Source organism: Daktulosphaira vitifoliae, unplaced genomic scaffold, assembly GCF_025091365.1.
Source record: "Daktulosphaira vitifoliae isolate Bord-2020 unplaced genomic scaffold, ASM2509136v1 Scaffold_3, whole genome shotgun sequence".
NCBI lineage: Eukaryota > Metazoa > Arthropoda > Insecta > Hemiptera > Phylloxeridae > Daktulosphaira > Daktulosphaira vitifoliae.
Genome location: NW_026099574.1, coordinates 33,643,648 through 33,667,751, shown reverse-complemented (window position 1 = coordinate 33,667,751; position 24,104 = coordinate 33,643,648). Strand labels below are relative to the sequence as shown.

General features: G+C 23.7%; 3 protein-coding genes across 4 annotated transcripts; 2 read left to right on the top strand and 1 right to left on the bottom strand.

Annotated features, from left to right (window-relative positions):
• Window positions 1-255: 255 nt before the first annotated feature.
• Window positions 256-7,632, bottom strand: LOC126900599 (SH3 domain-containing protein 19-like). The gene is made up of 8 exons (XM_050676431.1): window positions 7,384-7,632; window positions 7,267-7,321; window positions 7,061-7,193; window positions 5,176-5,345; window positions 4,857-5,121; window positions 2,032-2,109; window positions 784-987; window positions 256-729 (listed from the first exon to the last, which is right to left on the bottom strand). The coding sequence occupies exons 1-8, from the start codon at window positions 7,415-7,417 to the stop codon at window positions 610-612; spliced, it is 1,059 nt and encodes a 352-aa protein (XP_050532388.1). The 5' UTR covers window positions 7,418-7,632; the 3' UTR covers window positions 256-609.
• A 3,437-nt stretch (window positions 7,633-11,069) lies between these two features.
• On the top strand, window positions 11,070-12,777 carry LOC126900607 (60S ribosomal protein L18a). The gene is made up of 4 exons (XM_050676447.1): window positions 11,070-11,175; window positions 11,383-11,562; window positions 11,873-12,049; window positions 12,568-12,777. Exons 1-4 carry the CDS (start codon window positions 11,158-11,160, stop codon window positions 12,727-12,729), a joined length of 537 nt encoding a protein of 178 aa, XP_050532404.1. The 5' UTR covers window positions 11,070-11,157; the 3' UTR covers window positions 12,730-12,777.
• A 2,484-nt stretch (window positions 12,778-15,261) lies between these two features.
• LOC126900586 (protein C12orf4 homolog) lies at window positions 15,262-22,105 on the top strand. 2 transcript variants are annotated; one of them, XM_050676405.1, is made up of 12 exons: window positions 15,262-15,467; window positions 15,568-15,713; window positions 15,776-15,960; window positions 16,416-16,524; window positions 16,583-16,701; window positions 16,778-16,951; window positions 17,027-17,148; window positions 17,732-17,880; window positions 20,192-20,309; window positions 20,566-20,681; window positions 20,818-20,943; window positions 21,018-22,105. In XM_050676405.1, exons 1-12 carry the CDS (start codon window positions 15,284-15,286, stop codon window positions 21,174-21,176), a joined length of 1,707 nt encoding a protein of 568 aa, XP_050532362.1. In that variant the 5' UTR covers window positions 15,262-15,283; the 3' UTR covers window positions 21,177-22,105. The 2 variants fall into 2 exon arrangements, with proteins under 2 accessions (XP_050532362.1, XP_050532361.1); XM_050676404.1 differs by having other exon boundaries at window positions 15,264-15,467; window positions 20,563-20,681.
• The last annotated feature ends 1,999 nt before the right edge of the window (window positions 22,106-24,104 follow it).

Here is a 24,104-nt window from a genome sequence, read left to right as displayed (position 1 = left end):
AAAATATACAGAATAAAGTTAAATTTAATTCCTAAAGGTTGGGAAATTTAACAATCCACTTAAATTTTATTCACAAAATTAGGTTTTTATTTGACTTTGACTAACTTATTGAATTTATTTTTCAAAACATAACATTTTTAAATAAAATTATTCACAAAAAAAAATATTATTTTTATTTAAATAAATTAAAAATATTTTATTACTTCATAAAAATAGTATACAGAACATTTAAAAATATGTATGTTGCGACTTAAATATTATTAAAATTATGCTTAACATATATAAATATATAAATTTCATGCATGTTTATAATGGCTTTTATCTTTAAAAAATGATTACATTAACATAACAATAACTAAAATACATTAACATAAATAAAAAATGTTCATATTTTATTTAAAATTTCTTTACTTTGTTCAATTTCCGTATACCCTGTTATTTAATATCAAATTAAACATAAAATATTGTTCATTTATCCTATACAATTTTTGAATTAAATTCTATTTTTGAACACATGCTCTATTTATATTTTAGAATTAATTATCACATTTCATTAATGTACAACTTTAATAGTATCTTAAACTTAGTTTTGGTAATTTATATATTGTATCACATTTCTTCAGGAAGTTCGGTAACAAAATTTGATGGAAATTGACCTTTTGAACCATTACATTCACCATATAACCAATCATCATTAATTCTTCGTAAAACTTGAATTTCATCACCTTCCTACAGCAAAATTAATTTTTTATAATTAAGAATAATTTAAAAACAAAAATTTACTTGTATATTTAAATCCTCCCAGCATTCAGGTTTAAATGAAAAAACTGCTATAACTTTATGAAAATTTTGATTTTTTGATATTTCTTCTAGTAATGCTGTTCTTACAATCACATAATTAATTGGAAACATACCACTTCGTCCATCCAATTCACCTTCTAACCACTCATCATTAACTTTTCGAATTAAAGATATTTCATCTCCTTGCTGTATATAAAAATAATGAAAATTCAGTAGGATACCCATATTTTATTTTACTGTAGTAAATATTTATTAAATTAATTGATGTATTATAAAGCATTAACTCATTTTTTATTTATGCATACGCTATACACAAATTATAAATATACATGTACAAATTAATACAGGTTAAAATAAAACAAAATTTGGATAGGTGGTATTTTACTGCATGATTTTGTAGCTAGAGTAATTAGTTTAATGTAAACCACGTAACAACAAAGTTAATTATTGCCCCAGTAAGTCTACAGTTAGCCATAAATAGAATCAGTATAATAGAGATAAAGTAAAAATGTAGTATTTAAAATGAGTAAAATTCAAAAAGAGTAAATAGCAAAAGATATTGAGTATAAGGTTGACATTTGTTGACAAAGGTATTCACAATAATTAAATAATATTTCAATTTTTAAACTTTAGTGTAAACAGTATTAATAAAATTATATTATGAAACAATAGCATTATATTTACAATAGTTTTTATGGTATTAAATTATTTCAAATATACAGAGTGTTTTTTTATCATAATTCACTCAATTACTAACAGAATAAATATAATTTAAACATTTTTTTTTTGGTTTTCTTTAGTTACACATTGTTCTTGAATTATTAACTATGTAATACTTTTTAAGTTCATCCCTTATGCCTTGTAAAGGTATCAACTTTGTTTTTTTTAAATGGGAACACATATTATTATTCTGTAACACGCTGTACATCTCCAGATAAAATACTTAAATGTTTTATACCACTTTTGCTTAAACTATATAATTTGTTTTTTCTTTAATGTCTATATACTTCATACAATGCTTGTATAAAAAATTAATAATTAATTCATTATAAAATAAGAATTGAGCACTTGTGGCTAATTTTATTAGTAATTAAAATTATATCTAAAATATGAATTTAAAACCAAAAAATATTAAAAATACATAATAAAAAATACTAATAAATTACATATAAGTATTTAAGATACAATGTTAACTTCATCAGCGCATCAACCATAAAAAATAAAAATTACCTTAAAAACTAAATCGTCTGGATGTTCAGAAAAATAATCAAATTGAGCAACACACTGTGATTTTGAGAGAGACATGTCCTAAAAAAAAAATTCATTATTTTTAACTTAACAAATAACCATTAGTTATAACTATAGTATGTGTATTCATAATACTTACACTAAAAAAGTTAGAAGCAGTTATAAATATTAAAATTGGCAAATATATACAAATTATTTATATTGTGTTTTTAATTATAACCAATAATAATTTGATTAGAATAAATATAGTTTAAAAAATCTACAGAAGAATTAATTTTTCTAACTAATTTTGGTTAGATGATTTATTTAAATTAAAAAATAAGTAGATAAATTATTATTTTTTATTATAATAATTAGTTTGTTACTTTAGTTTGTTAAAAATTAAATTTTCTAAAAGTAGATTATAATAATAATTTTTAATTTTTTTGAACAATAATTATTTTCTAAAGAAATTTCTTGTCAAATTCTATCGATATTTTAAAGCAAAATTCTGTTTTTAAAAAATTTTCTCATTTTTAAACTAAAAGTATTGTATAAATAATTTAGAAAAAATACATATTGGTAAATAAAAAAATAAAATAATGTAGATGTAAAGTTAGATAAAACTGTTTTATTGAGTTAATAATTTTATGTAAAAATACGAATTAATTATTTTGATTAAAAAAACCTAAAACAGTGGGGTTGCAGTTTAGTTGAATTTCAATAAACAGTATACCAATAGGAAATTTATTGTCTTAAGTATACTCTATTAAAATTTCATTAAGTTCATATTTAAAAAAAAAGGTATAGCAGAAAAATTATTTAGAAAATGCCGTTTTTACATTAGTGTAATTTTGAAATATTATTAAAATTGGAAATTTTTATTCTAAATTTGGCGACGATAGGTTCAACTAGATTAAATTAGATTTTGTTTTGAGGTATAAATTATTAAAAAGTCTAGTGAAAGCTGAACATTTTTATGAACAAACATAAAAAAATGCAGACTACAACTTAATATTACCTTCCCAATTTCACATAAAAGTTATAATTAATGTTGTGTTTGTTTAAACATTTTCTGACTTATTTTATAATTTCTTAAAAAAGTTGCCATTTGTAATCCCCCCTGTGGTCAGGTAAAGCGTCAGATTTTTACAAAAATTATAATAAATAGTATGTAAATATCTAAGATATCTATAAAAAAATATATGTTGATTTCTTTACTTTTTAAAAAGTTATGGCAGTTTTAAAAAAAAAAATGGTAGCATAGTGGTGTTGTGGCACAGTATGAACGTAGCCCAAATGGGACAAGTATAGATGATAACTAACTGTGATTTAAATCACTATCATAAAAAACGCTTTGATGCAAATCTGTAGCCATTTACAAATTTGCATAAATTTTAAAAAATTAGTGGATTATTCCAAAAGCTACATGACTTCCTATTTCTTTATTTATATCCTGATTACAAGTTTTATGATTTATAAGTGTAATATATTTATATATTATAAATATATAAAGGGAAATGGTCCGATTTAAAAAAAAATGTATATAAATACTCTTTCTTATGAAAACATTGCATTGATCCATACATTTTTCAAAAAGTTATAGCATAATAAAGTTAAAAATTTTAAATCGAGAATTTTCACACAAAAATAGCATTTGGTAACTATTTTCACTGTGAAGACAAAATAAAGCCAGAAATTTTTTTTTTTCATAATAAAGTATATTACATTATCTTTAATTTATATATAAAAGTGTCAGAGTTTTCGGAACACTTTCATAAGTTAAATTTTTGTGTAGAAGTTGCTATTTTGAATCCCCCCTGTAAGGAAGTAAATAGTCAAATTTTCAAAAAAATTTATATCAAATGAAAGGAAAATATTTAATATTTAAAAAATAATTACTTTGATTTGTTCATTTTTCAAAAAGTTGTAAAAATGTTTAGAAAAAAATGTCGAAATTTACCAATTTTAATAATTGTATTTTTTTGTAGAACCATTTACAAGGTACGAGGAAAAATTATTTAATTTTTGAGGGTAATATCTTCAACTAGATATGATTTGTGATTTTTTGACGTATTGTTGGGAAAAATTGGCCTATTGAGAGCTGAGAAAAAGTAGTGACAGACACACAAAAAAAAAAAAAAATAAATAAACATAGCATGGTAAAATTAATACCTTCTTAGCTTCGCATCAAAGCTAATATGTATAAAAAAATCAGAAGTTACCGATTTTTAAGATCGTAATTTTTTTGGGAATTTCCCCCATTTACAGTGAATGAGGAAAATATTTTCAATTTTTGAGGGTTATGTCTTTGACTAAATACAATTTGTGATCTTTTGACGTATCAGTGAAAGAAATAGGTTCAGTGAGAGCTGAGAAAAAGTAGTGATCAACACAAAAAAAACGGTAGCATAGTGTGGACATGGCATAGTTGAGATAACTATAGATGGAAAAGAAAACATTATAGTAAAATTAATACCTTTACAACATTACATCAAAACTAAAAAATGAAGTCAAATTATGATAAGTATATTCAAATTTTAAGAATTCTAGGTAGTCATCAAAATCCAAGATTTCCTTGATCATTATAAAACCCCTAACTTTCTAGGTTTTAAGGGTTTTTAGATTTGTGAAAATTATCAAATAAAATAACTAAAAATATTTATGATATTATTTTATAATTGATATACTTTTTCTGCAGATGAATAATTTGTTTTCTTTTATATAAAAGACATATAACCTTTGACACAAAAATTTTAATGAGCAATTATTAATAGATCAATTTTGTTTAATTGACATTATTGACATTTCAGGTTTATTAAACTCACTTTACTCGGACGTGGAGGTAATTGAGGACCATTTAATAATACATTTAATGCATCTGGTGGTAGCATAGGTGGTGGTAATGATGGTGGTGGAGGTGATAGTTCAATATTTTGAGCATTTAAAATTGTTTTTTTTAAGTAATCTGTATCTACATGTGAAGATAATAAATCAAAGTCATCTTCAAAGCCACTACTTTCTGCTTGAGATTCTTTCCATGGTCCAAAATCACTGTTAAAGCTATCTACACTATTTCCATCACTACTAGATCTAAAAAATAAATATTTCAGTACTATATTTTTTTCAAACTAAAAAAATACATACTTATGAGTTGAAGTAGGAGATGTTGGAGGTGAACTTAGGTCTATTAAGCAAGCTAATTTAGATGATCCTGATGTAATTTTGATTTCATTTTGTTTTCCAACCCAAGGTGGCGGTGTTGGAACACTGTGTTTTGCTTTAAATCCAATTAGTGTTGATAGACCTGTTTTACTCTATAAATAACATTAAAATTGAATTTATAATATTAAAAAAATACACAAATATTTGAAAATGTATTATAATTAATTACAATGAAAATATTGAACCTAAAATACATGAAACTTTTTATATATATATATATTAAAGTTTTTGATGATTATTTTTAAGGCTGTACACTTTATAAAAATGTAAATGATTTAATAATAAACCATTTATTTAAACCAATGATAGTATATTAAATAGTTATTTTTTTTTTTATATTGTAAAAACAATCTATACAAATATATAGAAGTTTTTTTTTTTAGTTAAATATCATAAATACCACAGAAGAAAGCTAGTAATACTCAAATAAATTAAAGAAATTTAAATAAGATCTGAAAACTAATAAATAATAATATTCAATTAATTATATTATATTATATATATTCAACACACAATTTTCATAATTTAATAAAATCTTAGTAATATAACTTTTAGAAATTTAATGTCTTGAAGTTTAAGAATCTAGGGATTAAAATTATATAGTGTTTTTTTAAGATTAACCCTCAATTTTCTTTTTTTACTTTTTTTTTTTTTGGCTACACAAACTTTTAGATTTATGAATTATTATATATTCTTATGGTCTATCTTTTAAACAAAAAGGTATGTCAACTTTATAGAATAAAATTTATGTACAGGTTAAAGAATTTTTATTGTGAAGTAATTGTTCACTCTTTTTTTCTATATACAGTTTAAAAATATTACAAACTTCCGAAACACTAGTTTAAAAGTTATAATAGAAATGTCATCTTAATTAGATCACTTTCTCATATATAAACTTGTTTAGTATATAAATTGCAAAACATAAATAAATAAACCTAAACTTAAGTAGGATTGTTTATAACACTGGAGGTATATAAACATACGTGAGCACCAAGTTAATAAACAGTTTATGAACTGTCAATTGGTTATAGTACAGTTCACTCAAAATGTTAAAATATTTTGGACAGCTATTAGTGTGTGTTAGTATCTAAACACAGTTGTTGAAAAGTTATACAAAACATTAATAGTAACATAAGGTTGATTTAATTCATCTACAATCATGATTATGATATAAATTTAATAAATAACTTTAAGTATATGTTTGATTTTAGATTATGAATTTTCTACTTTCAATAAGTTTAATTATAATGACATGGATAAAGCAATGAGAAAAACTACAAAAAAAAAAGCAACATTCAAAATTAGAAACTACTTAAAATAATTTAACCACTTTAAGAGAATATAGCATAAAAAAATTCTAGTATCAAGAAAATTAATAGTCTAAATTAATATTCTAATGAATTTTTCTAATTTTATCATAATATTGATTTTTTATTAAATAAAATATAAGTTAACTAATTTTATAAATAGAATAGTTAAATTACTTTTACGTATATAAAATTTATGCCTTTTAGTAAAGTATTGATTGTAACTATGATGTTGTAACTTCTAATGTAAAAAATTAGAAATTTTCTAATTTTCTAACACATTCTAGAGAACTCTAAAATACTGGAAAAAAGAAAAAACTAATGCCAATAAATGTTTTTTTAATATAATATTAAAAAATTGTGCACTTTATGGAATATTCTATATTACCTTATTTTTTTTATTAATAAAGTAAATTAATAAAAATATAAATTAAATATGAATCAAAAAATGATGTATGAATTATAACTAAAATAAAATAAAATGTAGAGAAATTTATTACTTGACTTTTTTGAGGCAAAGCAAATTTTGGAGGTGGAGGTCTAGGAGGCGGTTTTTTTTTTATAGGCTGCTGTACCCCATATTGAGATTTAGATGGTTTTAAAGACAAAACTTTGGCTAATTTTGTTTGATTTCTAAGTAACAAATCCAATAAAACTTAATTAAAAATAATTTTTTACATTAAATATGCTTAAAAAAATTACTTACGATGATTTAACAGTTTTTGGTGGTGGAGGTGCAGGACGATTGGGAATTTTAGGTGCTACAACAAAAATTTTAAGTGTAATCATAAAATAATATAAAAAATGTTAACTAAGACCTTACATTTTTCAGAAGTGAAAGCTGTCCAATTCGACATAGCTAAACAAATGTATACATTTATCTAGAATTTGTAAATGTAATATTTTATTTATCACTTTGACACGAAAATAAATATCATGACCTTCGAATACGATAATATTTAATTTCAATCTCTTAAAACACAACGACTATTTATTTCCTGATAAATTTTTTTAACGTTCGTGAACTATAATTAACAGAGACATAATATCAACTAAAAACTAAATAAAATAAAAAACTACGTATTTGTCTACTGATAACTATGGTCCCTATTATATGATATGAGAACATTTATAGCTTATCTTATTACGATAACATAAAATTAATATTGCGAGCTCTATCTCTCTACTTTAATACTAACAACCCACAACAATGGTCATCAATTTGAACTTAAATGAGGTCTTTAAATTATAATATAAAGCTCTACAATTTTACAAACAATTTAGAATTCTTATAACTAATTATTTCAATTCATTATCATACTTATCACATAACATATGTGAAGATTATAAATTGTTCATTAAGTAAGGTGATATTTTAGAATGAACTATTTATGTGGTAATAAGTTTATGTGTAAAAAAATGATAACAAAATTGTCAAGTTTCAAGTTTTGAACGCCTCTATATAAGGGGAAACTACCCGATTGAAAAGAAAGTGTGTCGGTTAAAAGTGGTATATATAATGTATTTAAAAACAAAAATTTGTGTCAGTCCATACATTATTCAAAAAATTATAGAAATTTAAAGTTGAAAATATGAAACCGAAAATTTTAACACAAAAATAGCATGATTTAACTATGACAGCCATTTGTACATAGAAAATAAGTCGTCGGGACAAATTTTTGTATTTATTTTATAATACGTAACATAAACTTCAATTTGACATATGTTTAAAGGATACAGTATTTCCGGAAAATTTTCAAAAATTGAATTCTGTAAATAAGTGTTATAAAAAAATTATTTTAATTCGTTTATTTTTCAATAAATTATGGCAATTTTTAGAAAAAAAAAGTGAAAAATTTTAAAAATCGTAATTTTTTGGGGAACTATTTACGGAGGGGGGAGAATTTTTTAATTTTCGAAGAAATGTCTTCATCTAGATACGATTTGTGATCTTTTGACGTATCGTTGAGAAAAATTGGCCCAATGAGATCTGAGAAAAAGTAGTTATAGGCATAATAAAAAATGAAACGCATCATGGTAATATTTTTAGTTTTGCATCGAAGCTAAAAAGATATTTTTGTTGTCGATTATATGTATATTATGCTTTTTTCTTATTATCCACCTTTCTACCTCAAAAATACTCGATAGATAATGAATTTATGGGAGAGGGAAACACGGGGTCAGGACTCTGTTAGACAATGATACTCATATATTATTCTTTAATTTATATTTATAATATATAAAATAAGATTCTGATTTGTAATTCAAGTACACGGTGTTGTAAAAATACTTTTTTTGTTAAGTATTATTAAAAAAAATTAAAAAATAAACGCATCATAGTAAAAAAATATCTCTTAGCTTTGCATCGAAACTAAAATATTATAAGAACAAAATTGTTTGAAATATTATTTTTTCTATTATATTTAAACTAAAAATAGAGGGTTCCATTGAATAAAATAAAAGTTTAGGATTTTTGACCATGAAGGGATAAAAAATAAATTATTTAGATACATGTTGTTGTAAAAATACTTTTTTTGGTATTCACAATAAATAATTGAAAATTTTTTGAAATTGTACTTAGAATAAATGCTTGAATATTAATAAAAATATATTTTAGGATACTTAAAGATTATTCAAATACTTTGAGAATATTAAAAAAAAATAGTTTATTGAACATAGAATAATTATAAATATGGAATACAAATATAAATATATTTATAAAAAAAAAAAAAATGATATAAGTGCTCTATGTAGTAAACGCCTATGCACCACAAGTAGGATGTTATGAAATTGACAAGGTAATGTTTTGGATAGAGATGGATAAGGTAATGAGAACAGAGGATATGAAAGAGCACATAGAGGATATAGTTTTTAGTGGGAAGAATAAAGTTGGATAATAATTGAATAATTAGATAAAAGAATAAGAGGTAAGTGAAATGAGGAGATTAGCGGCAATAAGTGAGGATGTGATAAAGGACATGAAAAGTTTTAAGTATTTAAGATCAGTTGTGTAAAATAATGGTGTTATTGACTTGGATGTAAAACACAGGATTATATAGATTGTGTAAACTCAATACACGAATAATTTGAGTTATTTTTAATTTTTTTTCACAATTTCTAACCTAAGCGACCGTATCCAAATATCCTTTCAATTCTATTGAAATAAGATACTATAGTATTATGTAATATAGAAATTTAGCATTTTGAATTATCTAAAATAATATTATAATTTTTAAATATGTAGCCGTATTTATTAAATGCCTCTAGGAAACGATAACTTAACTAAAGTTCTTAATTATTTTATAATTATTATTATTCATAATTAATTTTAAATAATTCTCATGATAAAAATGTAAAACATTCTAAAGACATTCTTCCGTTTTTTTATGCTTCAAATATTTCTGGTTTGTCTTGAAGTAAAAAAAATGCAATTATCTTTTGGCAACTGTGTAATTGATTAACTATGAATAATTTATTAAATTGTTTAATTAATTATAGTTTTTAAAGAAAGTATGATACATTTTTTCAAACTTTAAAATGATTATTATATGTAAAACATAAAAATTGCCAATAACTGGTACAATTATCAATCTCAAGAATTAATTTTTATATTTAACTTGAAATTGGTGCCAAAAACCTCAAAAATATCCAGGAATTGAACTCGAAATGAAAAGTTACTCATTAAACGATATGAAAACCTTTTGAGTAATAATAATTTTTGATAAGCTTATGCATATAACTTATTATATCCCTTAAATGTAATTAATCAAATAAAATTGTAATCATATTCAATATAAATATTGAACAATTATTAATACTAACAAGATCAAGCATTCAAAATAAGGTAAATTTATCTTTATATAATTAAACACTCTATTATATGTCCTAACTGTAGATCTGTAATATTAAATGACAAAATATTTAATGTTATAAACATTATAATGTTATATAACATAACAGTATAATCATCATATACTATTATATTAAAAAATTCAGTAATTTATCTAATTTAAGAATGTCAAAAACAAAAATTTTTAAAAATTATATATTAAAATTAATTTTATATACAAATCAACTAAAAATTAGTCAAAATTGCATAAATTACAAGAGTCAAGAGAACTATAAAACTTTTATTATTTATAACTTAAAATATATAAAATAAAGATTGTTATCAGAAGAAGTGATATCAATAAATTAATGCCAAGATATTTTAGGTAATCAAATACCCTTCAAATATAAAGAGCATACAATTTTCGCATTACGTTTTCATTGATTGTTCCGTATTATCAAGTCTATTATTTGCTTTTAAAAATAACTCAGTAAAAAAAATTGTCGATATTTTTTAAGTACAGTTCAAATGAGATCTTCAACCACGAGTAAACATTTTTAACCAACTTTATATTATCACGGAACAGGTTACATGTAAAGTAGTTACTTATATGTAACCTCAATAACCACTGTTATAACATCCATGAAATTCAATGATATGTTACATTTTAATTTATTTAGGTTATGTTTGATCATCAAATCGTCTTCTACTTTTAATATCTTTCTATTTGAACTTTTATTTTACATTGTTTTAAAGTTTGTCATCAAAATGAAAGCTAAAGGAGATGTAAGTTAATTCTGAAATTAATTACTTACAAAATTTGTCTTAATGTGTTACTGAAAAACACTTACAGAACTTTTATTTTTATTAAGTATATCTTGTGAGCTGGAAGTTATTCAACACATGTGGCTATAATTATTGAAATTTAGATTCTAATTAATAATCTTCAATATGAATTTGAATGAATTATAACTTAATTTATTATTTTTATAGTTGAAGGAGTATGAGGTAATAGGTCGAAAATTACCTACCGAAAAAGAAAAAACTACGCCTCTGTATAAAATGAGAATTTTTGCTCCAGATCGTATTGTAGCTAAATCTCGTTTTTGGTATTTTCTAAGACAGTTAAAGAAGTTTAAGAAAAGTACTGGAGAAATTGTATCATTGAAGGAAGTATGTAATATTATTTATTGTATTTTATTTATTTTTGACTAAAACATTTTAATCTTAATGTATTTAGTTCCTAGTAATTTAAAAACTTTTTTCCCTTAAGATAAATGCTTGAGTATTCAAATAATTTTAATGTTAAAATTAATTTTTTTAGGAGCTTAATTTACTTTAGTTCTTTCTTCCTTATTTTTAATATTTAAATAATAAAATAATCCATATATAAAGCATTAAACGTCTTTGCTCTTAAACTATTATGTTCTTAATATTCATTGTTATAAAATGAATAATTTAATTTTTAAACCTTTAATGTTAGGTTCCAGATAAATCTCCTACTAAAATTAAAAATTTTGGAGTGTGGCTACGCTATGATTCACGTTCAGGAACGCATAACATGTACCGTGAATATAGAGATACAACAGTTGCTAGTGCTGTCACAAAATGTTACAGAGATATGGGAGCAAGACACAGAGCTAGAGCCCATTCTATTCAGGTAATATTTTAATTTGCATTAATAATTTTAATAAATACATAATTTTTAGGAGAGGTTAAATTTAATTTTTTTAAGACTAGCAAAAATCATTACTACAGAATTAATATAATTTTTCTGGTTCAAAATAAGAAAATTTCAAGGTTTAAATTTTTCAATCTAAAGTAGTATCTGTTTTATATTTCAAAATAAATAATGAATTTACAATTCTTCATTTGTTTAAAATTATTTTACTTCACTCTACATTCAAAAAAATGAACTGTTTTTAGCTTTTCTTAGTTGAAGTCTATATGACCTATTTAAAAGAGTTTATATAACTATATAATCTCTGTACCAAGTGATTAATCCATAACTGGAGTTTGTTGCTAAATTTTATATGCTAAGTGAATACATTATAATATATTATACTCAATATGGCTTAATATTATAAAGGCTATAGTCCAATAACTAAACTTTTTGTTTTAATTAAAAGGTTTTTTTCTAATAATTTCTATTTATTTAATAATATTTATTTGATTTAGATTATCAAAGTAGAAGTAGTAAAGGCCAAGAATACTAGAAGACCACATGTTAAACAATTCCACGACAGTGATATTCGTTTTCCATTGCCTCATCGTGTTGAGGGTAAACGTCGTCGTTACAATACTTTCTCTGTTCGTCGACCAACAACTAGCTTCCTTTAATTTGGATGTTATATTTGATTTTTCTAAATAAATGAGGACATTTATTTACTTGCTTTTTTTCCTGTTTTATGTTTTTTTCTTTGTATTTTTCAAAGGTCATTTTAAAAATAACATGAGTTATTATGAAATAATTCAAAGTAAAATTTAGCTGGTTATCATATTTATTTAAATATATTGTGTTAACATTTTAGAGACCACACTTATAGAAATAATATTAAAAAAAAAACCCAGCACAGTGGGGTCGTGGCATAGTTGGGTCCAGTATAGATGATATCTGACAGTGATTAAAATCACTATCATAAAAAACGCTTCGATGCAAATCTGTAGATAGTGTTTAATTAAAAAAAAAAAAATTTGTTAAAATAGCATATTTTTGAATACGGTAGCCATTTGCGTATAGAAGATAGGTCGTCGGGACAAATTTTTTTTTTCATTTTATAGTACATAAAAAAAGCGTTAATTTGATATATGTCTGAAGGACGCAGTATTTCCGGAACATTTTCAAAAATTAAGTTGAAAAAGTTAGTTTTTGTAAAAAAGTTGCTATTTTAAATCCCCCCCCAATGAGCAGGTTAAGTGTTAGATTTTCAAAAAATGATATCAAATGAAAGGGAAATATCCAAGGTTTTAGTATAAAAAAAAATTATGTTGATTTTTGAAAAATTTATGGAAGTTTTAAGAAAAAAAAGTGAAAAAAATGACATAATTTATCGATTTTTAAATTTGTAATTTTTTTGGAGATTTCCCCTATTTGCGGGCAACGAGGGCAAATTTTTCAATTTTTAAGGGTAATGTCTTCAATTAGATACGATTTGTGATCTTTTGACGTATTTTTGAAAGAAAATGGTCCAGTGAAAGCTGAGAAAAAGTGGCAACAGACATAAAAAAAAAAACATCATAGTAAAATTAATACCTTCTCCGCTTCGCATCGAAGCTAAAAAAAATAGTTTCCAAATTAAAATATAACTGGATTTAAAAATTAAATAAATATGTGTTGGACCTTATATTTGTTATAAGATTTCTAATGAATGAAGATGTGTTTAATTACTTTTAAATTAAGATTATCAAGATAACTAAAGAAATATGTTATAAATAGTTATAATTATATTCATAGGCTTTTAAAAAGAGGGGTATGGTCGATGGTATATTTAAAAATTATGTTTAGGCTTCCAGAAAGCTTTTAAGAACAAAGTAGTGGGAAGGTTCACCCTTTCAATATACCTCATTATTATAGTTTAATGTTTATGAGGATATATGTCACTGGTTATGGGGGATAAAATCCCTCCCATGATAAAAAAAATATATGATTAAAGTGAGTTTTGAAAGGATAGTTAAAAAAGGTTTCATTTGTATTTTTCCCTAGACTAAACCTTCAGAACGCTCATATTTCATCGTTTTTGTTTTGATGGAAATGTATTTCAATTGGGGCTAGGAACAAAATGTGTAACCTATATTGAATTTGTAAGGATAATGATTGTATTATAAAATCGCTTTTAAAACCTTAACTAAACTAAACATTTAATAACTACATAAATTTTTAGAACACTCCAACCTATATATTTTTTCATTTTAGCTTCAATGTTAATTTTACTATGATGTTTTTTTTTTTTTTTTTATGTCTGTTGCCACTTTTTCTCAGCTCTCACTGGACCATTTTCTTTCAAAAATATGTCAAAAGATCACAAATCGTATCTAATTGAAGACATTACCCTTAAAAATTGAAAAATTTGCCCTCGTTGCCCGCAAATAGGGAAAATCTCCAAAAAAATTACAAATTTAAAAATCGGTAAATTTTGTCATTTTTTTGTCTTAAAACTTCCATAACTTTTTGAAAAATGAACAAATAAACATAATTTTTTTTTATACTAAAACCTTAGATATTTTCCTTTCATTTGATATCATTTTTTTGAAAATCTATCACTTAACTTGCTCATTGGGAGGGATTTAAAATAGCAAATTTTTTACAAAAATTAACTTTTTCAACTTAATTTTTGAAAATGTTCCGGAAATACTGCGTCCTTTAAACATATATCAAATAAAGCTTTTTTAAAACTCATGTAGACAAATTTTAAGTTAAATTTAGTTTTAAAGATGGTCTCTTAATTATTTTTGTATTCTGTTATACTTTTTTTAACATGTAATAAATAAAATTCAATTTAGATGAACTAATTTAACTTGATAAAAAATATTATCATAAACCAAAATTATTTCGGTTCTTAGACTAATTAAAGACTATCATATTATTTCAATATAACAAGAGATATGCATTTTTTCCTAAGCATTGTACAATAATAAAAAGAATGTTATCTACTAATAACTTATTTTTAATTTACATTATCTGACTTTCCTAAATATGCAGAGTTGATAATGCAAGGATATTTATAGATAAGAATAACACAATTGTCAGAAGAATGGTTCTGACATTTAAATTTTAAACTTATTAATTAAAAATTAGTAGTTTTATTATTTATAAAATTCTGATTTTTTACTTTGAAATATGTGGTAAATACTTAATATTAATTATTAATTTAATTGAGCATTTATTTCTTGTGAAATGTGTGAAATAAAAGAAACAAATAAAAAATTTGTAGAAAATTTTATTTATACTTATTCAAATCTAAAAATTTCTGGTCATTATAAAATTAAAGTACCTATTGATTTTCCATTTGAAGGAAATATTAATGAATTGGCATGTAGAATTATAAGTGGATTTAATTTGCCAATATATGTTCTAGATGGTTAGTAAAATAAATAATATGTTAAAAATAAAGTTATTATTTAATGTAACTACTACACTCTCATGAATGTGATAAAATTCAAACAAATTTTGAATTACAGATATTATTAAAAAATTAGAGATGTTTATAAATGATCATTCTGAAAAATTGAATGATTGCTTAACTTATGATGCTATTGATTGTATTAAAAATGAAACAATAGAGATAGAAGACATAGTGAAGTATTGGGAAAAAGCTTTCAAAGAAGTAAACTCTATTAAATGTCATGTATTTTCTTCATTAATAATATCTTATATAAATTTTTGTAGGAAACTGTAACATACAGTAATATTAGGGGGGCAAGTAATGATCAACTGTTTGCAACGGCATTTCACAAATTAGCACATTCAGGACCGTCTTTAGATGCAATACTTCATATAGAATATGGCTATGCACAAGCTGTACAAGATATTATTACAAGGAAGAAAAGACAAATTTTATCTGTTACAAAAATGTAGGTTTATGAATAAATGTATTTGAATGTCAATTTACTAAAAAAGTATAAGTGAACAAATTAAAATTTTTGGAAAATTTTTAAAAACTAATTTCTTAAAATTTTAATTATAAATATTACTATTTATTATTTCATGTTAATCCTTACTCGTATATTAATTGCTAAAAAAATTTTTACCACTACTGCTTTAATATATAATTTATTGTTTACAATTTAAATACCATAAAAAATATGCATAAAAGTAAAAAAAACCAAAATAAGGATTAATAATTATTTCTATTTTTTACAAGATATTTGTGAGCCTAATATAAGCTTTAAGCTAAATTACTGTATTTTAAGTACTTAGAGTAATTAAATACTAATTGGTGATTGATATTAATTATATTATCTGCCAACTTTGTAAAACCATTAAGCTTATATATATATAATATTTCCTAATATTTATATATCTTTAGTCAAACTGAAGAAATGAATTATGCTATGGAAGGATTAAATAAATATAGTAATGAAGAAGATATAAATGCTTTAGCATTGAAGCATTTTGATGATCAAACTTTAATACAAGTATGTACAAAAATAAGTATATCATTTTACTATTCTTATAATATTTTAATATATTAAGGGTAAATGGAATAGTAAATTGGATACATTAAAACAAGAACAACGTAATGGTTATAGAGAATGGATTATGAAAACTGTTGAAGAAATGCAAGGAACAGATGGTATCTTTTCTCCAATTGGGTAAGAATTTTTTTGATGAATATTGTTTTCACTAATATTTTATTTTTTTATTTATATTTACTATTTATTGTATTAGAAACTCTCCTATTGGATCAATTGTTAATGAGTTCACTATTTCTAACTCATCTTTGTATGATTTAGAGGAAAGTTTTACCATACATCTTGGATCTCAAATGAAATCTACTCACAATATTCGTATAATGTCAGCAGATACTTTAGACCTTTTACGGATTACATTAGATGAAAATGGGTATGCTTGTTAATTAAAACTTATATAAATAATTATTTTGATATTTAATTTATAAAATACTTTTATATGTTTTAGTACTATAATGCATCATCCCCAACGATTACAAACAGTTCTTGAACTATATTCTCATGATTTAAAAGGTCTAGTTCTTTTTACTGATACAAATAATTTAGATTTTTATTCTGGTCTAGCAAAAGGTATAGTATTAACAGTAAATAAATAATTTTAACAGCTTAATTAAAAAAAAAAATATGTTAAATGACATTTAATATATTTATATATATATATATATTTTGTAAAAAATGGATAAAAGAACAAATTTTTTTAAATGAAATAATTTTTTGGAGCCCAACTCCACATTTTTTAAAAAATTATTGTTCCTATTAAATGAATTAAATTATTCTATAAAATAGTATATTTGTTATTTTAAACTTGTACAATTTTTTTTTTTAATATTGAAATTGGGCCTTTGTTTTAATCAAAATTTTCAATGTGAAATTTTTTTACATTCAAAAATTTCAACATGGTATACATTGCCCAGTCATTTTATATAATGTCTAATTTTCCAGTCTATTGTAGACAAGGTAGAAATTGCATTTCTTAAAAGGCTTTAAAGTCAAGTATTGTATATGTTACAGGCAACGTTAAAAATTAGATATAATATAATATTACCATATTATGAATACAATAATCATACTTCAAATGTCTGAATTTTTACTTGCTAAATAAATTTATTAATGGAAAGTACTGTATAAATATTAAATAAAATATTTTTTTTAGAATTTTTTGACATTTGTGAAGGTAGTACTGAATTTCATTTTGCATCACTTCAAGATCAATTAGAAACTATGAAATCTGATCTCAAGGTAGCTGTAGAAAATCGTAAATGTAAAGGGCCTATTAGTAACTTTCTGTCACCTGAGTTGCAGGTAATATAATATCATTATAGGTGTAATGTACCTAAATATATTGTTTTGAATTTATTTGAAGTTAGCTGATAAATATAGAATGATTATTATTTCCTGAGCTATAATTTCAATAGTACATTTTATTCAATTATAGCTGATCTAATACAAACAAATTTATTTGTTCTAAGTGTAAAAGATTTTGTAAAAAAAAAAAAAGAAATGGGAGAAATATTTTACTTTAGATTAGAGTTAAGGTTAAGAATCAAAAATAAGAATTTTAAATTAAATTTGTAAGTTTATTTGTAAAAAGTATTTTTCTATAAAAACAGCTATATTGTTTTTATACTAAACTTCTTTAATTTTAAAATCTCTAGTTATCAATGTATTTAGGATTTTTTTTTTAACTTTAAATATTTGTTAAATAGAGCTAAAGCTATGAGTTCTAACTAATAATTCTCTACATTTTTAATTACTGTTTTATTACCTGTGAATAACAGGTTAAAACTCAGCTTAACTCAAAAAAATAAATATTTTCTGAAAACTAAATTTTTGTGTTAACCTCAAAAACTCTAATTGACAGTGAATAAGTAAAAACACACTCGTCTTTAACATTTTCAGAGGGAACACAAAAATGTAATTTTTGTATTAGTCATATAATATTTTCCTTTTTCAAATGCATTTTTTTATAAAAACAAGAGCTTATCTAAACATTTTCTTTACTTGTTTGGTGTTTTTCTTAAGTGTCTGTAAAATTATGCAATAAAAAAAATTTATCAATTTGGACCTAGGTCTGCTTACCTACTATCCTAATTATCTCTTTAAATAAATAATATAGTATAGTTGCTTAGTTTTTTAGCTTCTCACTTTAATCATATATTTTTTTTATCATGGGAGGGATTTTATCCCCCATAACCAGTGACATATATCCTCATAAACATTAAACTATAATAATGAGGTATATTGAAAGGGTGAACCTTCCCACTACTTTGTTCTTAAAAGCTTTCTGGAAGCCTAAACATAATTTTTAAATATACCATCGACCATACCCCTCTTTTTAAAAGCCTATGAATATAATTATAACTATTTATAACATATTTCTTTAGTTATCTTGATAATCTTAATTTAAAAGTAATTAAACACATCTTCATTCATTAGAAATCTTATAACAAATATAAGGTCCAACACATATTTATTTAATTTTTAAATCCAGTTATATTTTAATTTGGAAACTATTTTTTTTAGCTTCGATGCGAAGCGGAGAAGGTATTAATTTTACTATGATGTTTTTTTTTTTATGTCTGTTGCCACTTTTTCTCAGCTTTCACTGGACCATTTTCTTTCAAAAATACGTCAAAAGATCACAAATCGTATCTAATTGAAGACATTACCCTTAAAAATTGAAAAATTTGCCCTCGTTGCCCGCAAATAGGGGAAATCTCCAAAAAAATTACAAATTTAAAAATCGATAAATTATGTCATTTTTTTCACTTTTTTTTCTTAAAACTTCCATAAATTTTTCAAAAATCAACATAATTTTTTTTTATACTAAAACCTTGGATATTTCCCTTTCATTTGATATCATTTTTTGAAAATCTAACACTTAACCTGCTCATTGGGGGGGGATTTAAAATAGCAACTTTTTTACAAAAACTAACTTTTTCAACTTAATTTTTGAAAATGTTCCGGAAATACTGCGTCCTTTAAACATATATAAAATTAAAGCTTATTTTATGTACTATAAAATGAAAAAAAAAATTTGTCCCGACGACCTATCTTCTATGCGCAAATGGCTACCGTATTCAAAAATATGCTATTTTTCTATTAAAATTCTAGGTTTTGTATTTTATTTTATTTTAAAATATCTTATTAGGAGAATATATTGACTTTCATTAATATTATATAATTTAATTGACATAGAATAAAGGTCATAAGACATAAGAAATTAAACTTATTAAACTTTTTTTACTTTTTTATTTTCATACTAAATTTAATAATTATAATTAGTATTAATTATAATTAGTACTAATTAGAACTACTAATTAGGATATAATCAAAGAAATAATAGTGGATGTTGCTTTTGGAATAATCCACCAATTTCTCTAAATGAAACACTATCTACAGATTTGCATCGAAGCGTTTCTTATGATAGTGATTTTAATCACTGTCAAATATCATCTATACTTGTTCCATCTATGCCTTGTCTACACTGTGCCTCGACCCCACTGTGCTACCGTTTTTTAATGTGTAATATTATACAAATCACTTTATTATAATAACTTGTATCATTATTTAGTATTTATTTTCTTTCAATTTTATTGAACATCTTTTATAGGCTCGACGTAATAAATCGAAGTTGTTACAATGTGGAGATGTATATATAACAAAACATTCCAATCTTGCTTCTGTTCATCTTATATTTCATATGGTTATTGATGACTCATTAAAATCAGGTACAATTGAGGTGTGACATGGGAAAGATAATAAGTCACAAAAACTAATAAATGTATAGGAAAATGAAGAATCTTTACAGCGTAGACTTATGACAGCTTTCTGTTTTCAATATTATATTTATTCTTAATTTTTTATTCAATTATTTACATATGTGTTTACTATTTTTTAAAATAGTAAATACATATGCCTCATTATTGAATATTTTAATTAATGATTAATTGTTTTTATAATTTGCTTAAAATTATTTTCCAGCAGATACTAATTCAAGGCACCCTGTTATTTTGGGATTAAGAAACATACTAAAAGCTGCATGTTCATATGATATAACCATGATAACTATTCCATTGTTTTTGAATCACGAAATGACTGAAGTAAGAATATACTGGGCAGTATTAAAGGGAGAGAGTGTGCTCAAATTTTTTTAAAATATTTTCTAAAATATAAGAAATATTTTGAAATAATTAAATACTTTTAATTTCATGCATTCATATTAAATTAAAATAATAGGATATGACAGTTCCATGGTGCCAAAAACGAGCAGAATTAGTTTTGAAGTGTGTAAAAGGATTTATGATTGAGTCAGTATCCTTAGGAGGCTCAGAGCTAAAAACAATTCAGTTTCTAGTACCAAAAGTTAGTATAATCAACCAGTCATAATTAATTAACATAACATAAGTTTTTATTCTTATTAAAAAATATATGTGTAGGGTATATCGGAAGAAGTATTTGGGATACTAGCAACAATGGTGCCAACTATATTTAGAGTATCTACTCCATTAGTATTTAACTCAACAGAACCTGAGCCAAAATTATCAACTAAAAACAAAAAGTATACTAAAAGTAAAAATTCATTTGTAATAAAATAATTTGTTTTATAAAAAAAAAAAACAAATTAAACTAAATACTTTATTTATTACTTGATAAAATTATTAAATATTAATTCTATGACCTTGTTAATAAATATGAGTAATCTTAAATTATAAAATTACCCATTACTTATATTTTTATTAATTGTTACTTCTTTTTTAATATCTAATTTTATTATTTATTAATATATATTTTATTAAAAATTCAATTTATCTTATGAAACCATGTTTATAATAATAACAAATAACAAATTTCAAATATTTTATAATGAATCTCAATTACTTCTCCAATATTAATTTAATTGTAAAAATATAAGTCAAGTAAATAAAAACTTAATCAGTGACTATAGTCAATATAATTATTTGATTATATTTAGAACTTTAAGAGTTATTACAAATTGTGAAATTTGAATAGTTGTTTTATCCATCTAATTTAATTCTTAACCTAAAATATATTTATTTGTAATATTGAACATTTTTTTTTGTTTAGAGGAGATCAGATAAAATTTGGGATCTCTTTAAGTCCTTTCAGATTGTATTAAAAAAATACCTAATTTTCATGGGCCATTGAGTAATCACGATGAGCAATCGCTCTCAAAATGACCCCTTGGGCGTACACTTAAACTAAAGTTTTTATCATGTAATGTTAAAATAACTTTTTTTTTTATTATTTTTTAAAGACAATTAAAATTAAAATCAGATATAGATGGTATTAAAATTAAGTAAAGATTATAATTTAAAGGGTTAAAATCCATCCAAATATTTTTTTTTAGTATTAACATCTAATATTCTCTCCCCTGTTTAAGTGTAATAGTAACCTTAGTTATGTTCATACGTGATCAGGATCAAATTTACGATTTTGTCACCTTCTAAAATTTATGTAAGAATTTAATAAACATAATGTTTTTAACATGAGCAATTAGTCACTATATTTGTGTACTACTTTCAATGCCAGTTTCAAACCTTTGGCACACTGTGCACAATTTTTAAAATGTATGACTTTTCAAGTAACTAGCAAAAAAAAAAGCTTTTAACTTGTGATAATATCTTAACACATTTTATTTTATGAGGCGTACTGTGCAGTTATACACATCAATCATATCTAATATCGACACTGACCATTACTATCTGCCTTAAAAATCACAATTATGGCTATGACTGGACTATAATGGGCCCTACTGGAGTATATTATTATATAACAACAACTTTTGACCCAGTATTTTGGAATTTACTAAAATTTTCAAATGTAGACTGGAGGTGAGATGTGGCTTATGTTATTTTTATCATTACATAACACTGCAGCGTTACCCTCTCACACAGGTATAAAATATTTATAAGTCCAAAACAACTGTTTCAAAAGTTGTTAACTACCAATTATTTTCTATAATATGATACAGTTAAATATGTATGTTACCATCAAAAAAATTAAAGTTGGTACCCTAATAATGAATGGACATAAAAAGTATATAAACATTTAAAAATAGAAAAATGAATACTACGATTTTAAATAAATATTATAAGTTATTATACCATTGACAAGAAAAATATTATTTTACAAATATGAATAATAGTGATATATATGTATAAAATATTTAAAAATATTAAATAAAAAAACGGTAGCACAGTGGGGTCGAGGCACAGTGTGGACGAGGCATAGATGGGACAAGTATATATGATATCTGACAGTGATTAAAATCACTATCATAAGAAACGCTTCGATGCAAATCTGTAGATAGTGTTTCCTTTAGAGAAATTGGTGAAATATTTTAAAAGCAACATGAACTCTTATTTCTTTAATTATATCCTGATTAGTAGTTCTTTGATTTTAAAATATAATATATGAATAAATACTAATTATAGTTTTTAAATTTAGTATGAAATTGTGTGGCCAGCTATGATGTATGGTTCATAGTGTTGGGCGGTTGATAAGAAAGTAGAGCAGAGAATAAGTGTAGCAGAGATGAGAATGCTTAGTTGGATGAGTGGAGTGACTAGAGAAGATAGGATAAGGAACGAGCATATAAGAGGAAGTATAGGTGTTGCGTCAATCGTGGATAAGATGACAGAAAATAGACTTAGATTGTTTAGTCATGGTATGAGGAAAGAAGAATCGAAAGCTGTAAGAACAGTTATAGAAATGAATGTTGAAGGAAGAAGAGATAGAGGAAGACCAAAAAAGAGATGGAGGGATGCTATTGAATGCGATTTGAGGACAGCTGATGTGAGCGTAGAAGATGTGGGAGATCGTGTCAAGTGGAAGCTTAGGATAAGGGTGGCCGACCCCAAGTAGTTGGGATTAAGGCAAAGAAAAAGAAAAATATTACCAGATATTCCGGTGGCAATTGACATAATATGATTGTTATTTCGGAATGTACAATTTAGCGTTTAGTTGGGTTTAAATAATATAGCGTCAAATCAATTACCTACTCTATCGGTTGTATCTCAATATACACTACACTTTAATGATACAATAAATAAATAAACTCACACATACACACATATGCATTTATAACATTGTGTCTAATGTAAGTATAACATGATAAAAAGTAACCGTAAAATGAAAAAAATGGAATATAAATTTTATTACTCATATTAAATGTAATGTAACTCGAAAAATATTTGTTTAAATGAAAAAATATAAGATTATATTTTTATTTATAATTGTCTTTTAAACAACTTTTGTGCGAAACTTTTTTTTGTAAGTTAAATATTTTTTTTTGAGAAAATTAAGAAAGCTCATATTTTTGAACTTTTGCGAGGATTTAAAAAAAAAGCTCAATTCCAATCTTGAGGACTATTAGTATGTCATTATACATATTTTAATTCAACTTTTAAAAAAACAAAATTTTTTCCGCAATTTTTCCTTTGTTGACAGGCCTAGATGTCAATTTTAAACTTGTAATTGAGCTAAAAGTTATGGTAATATAT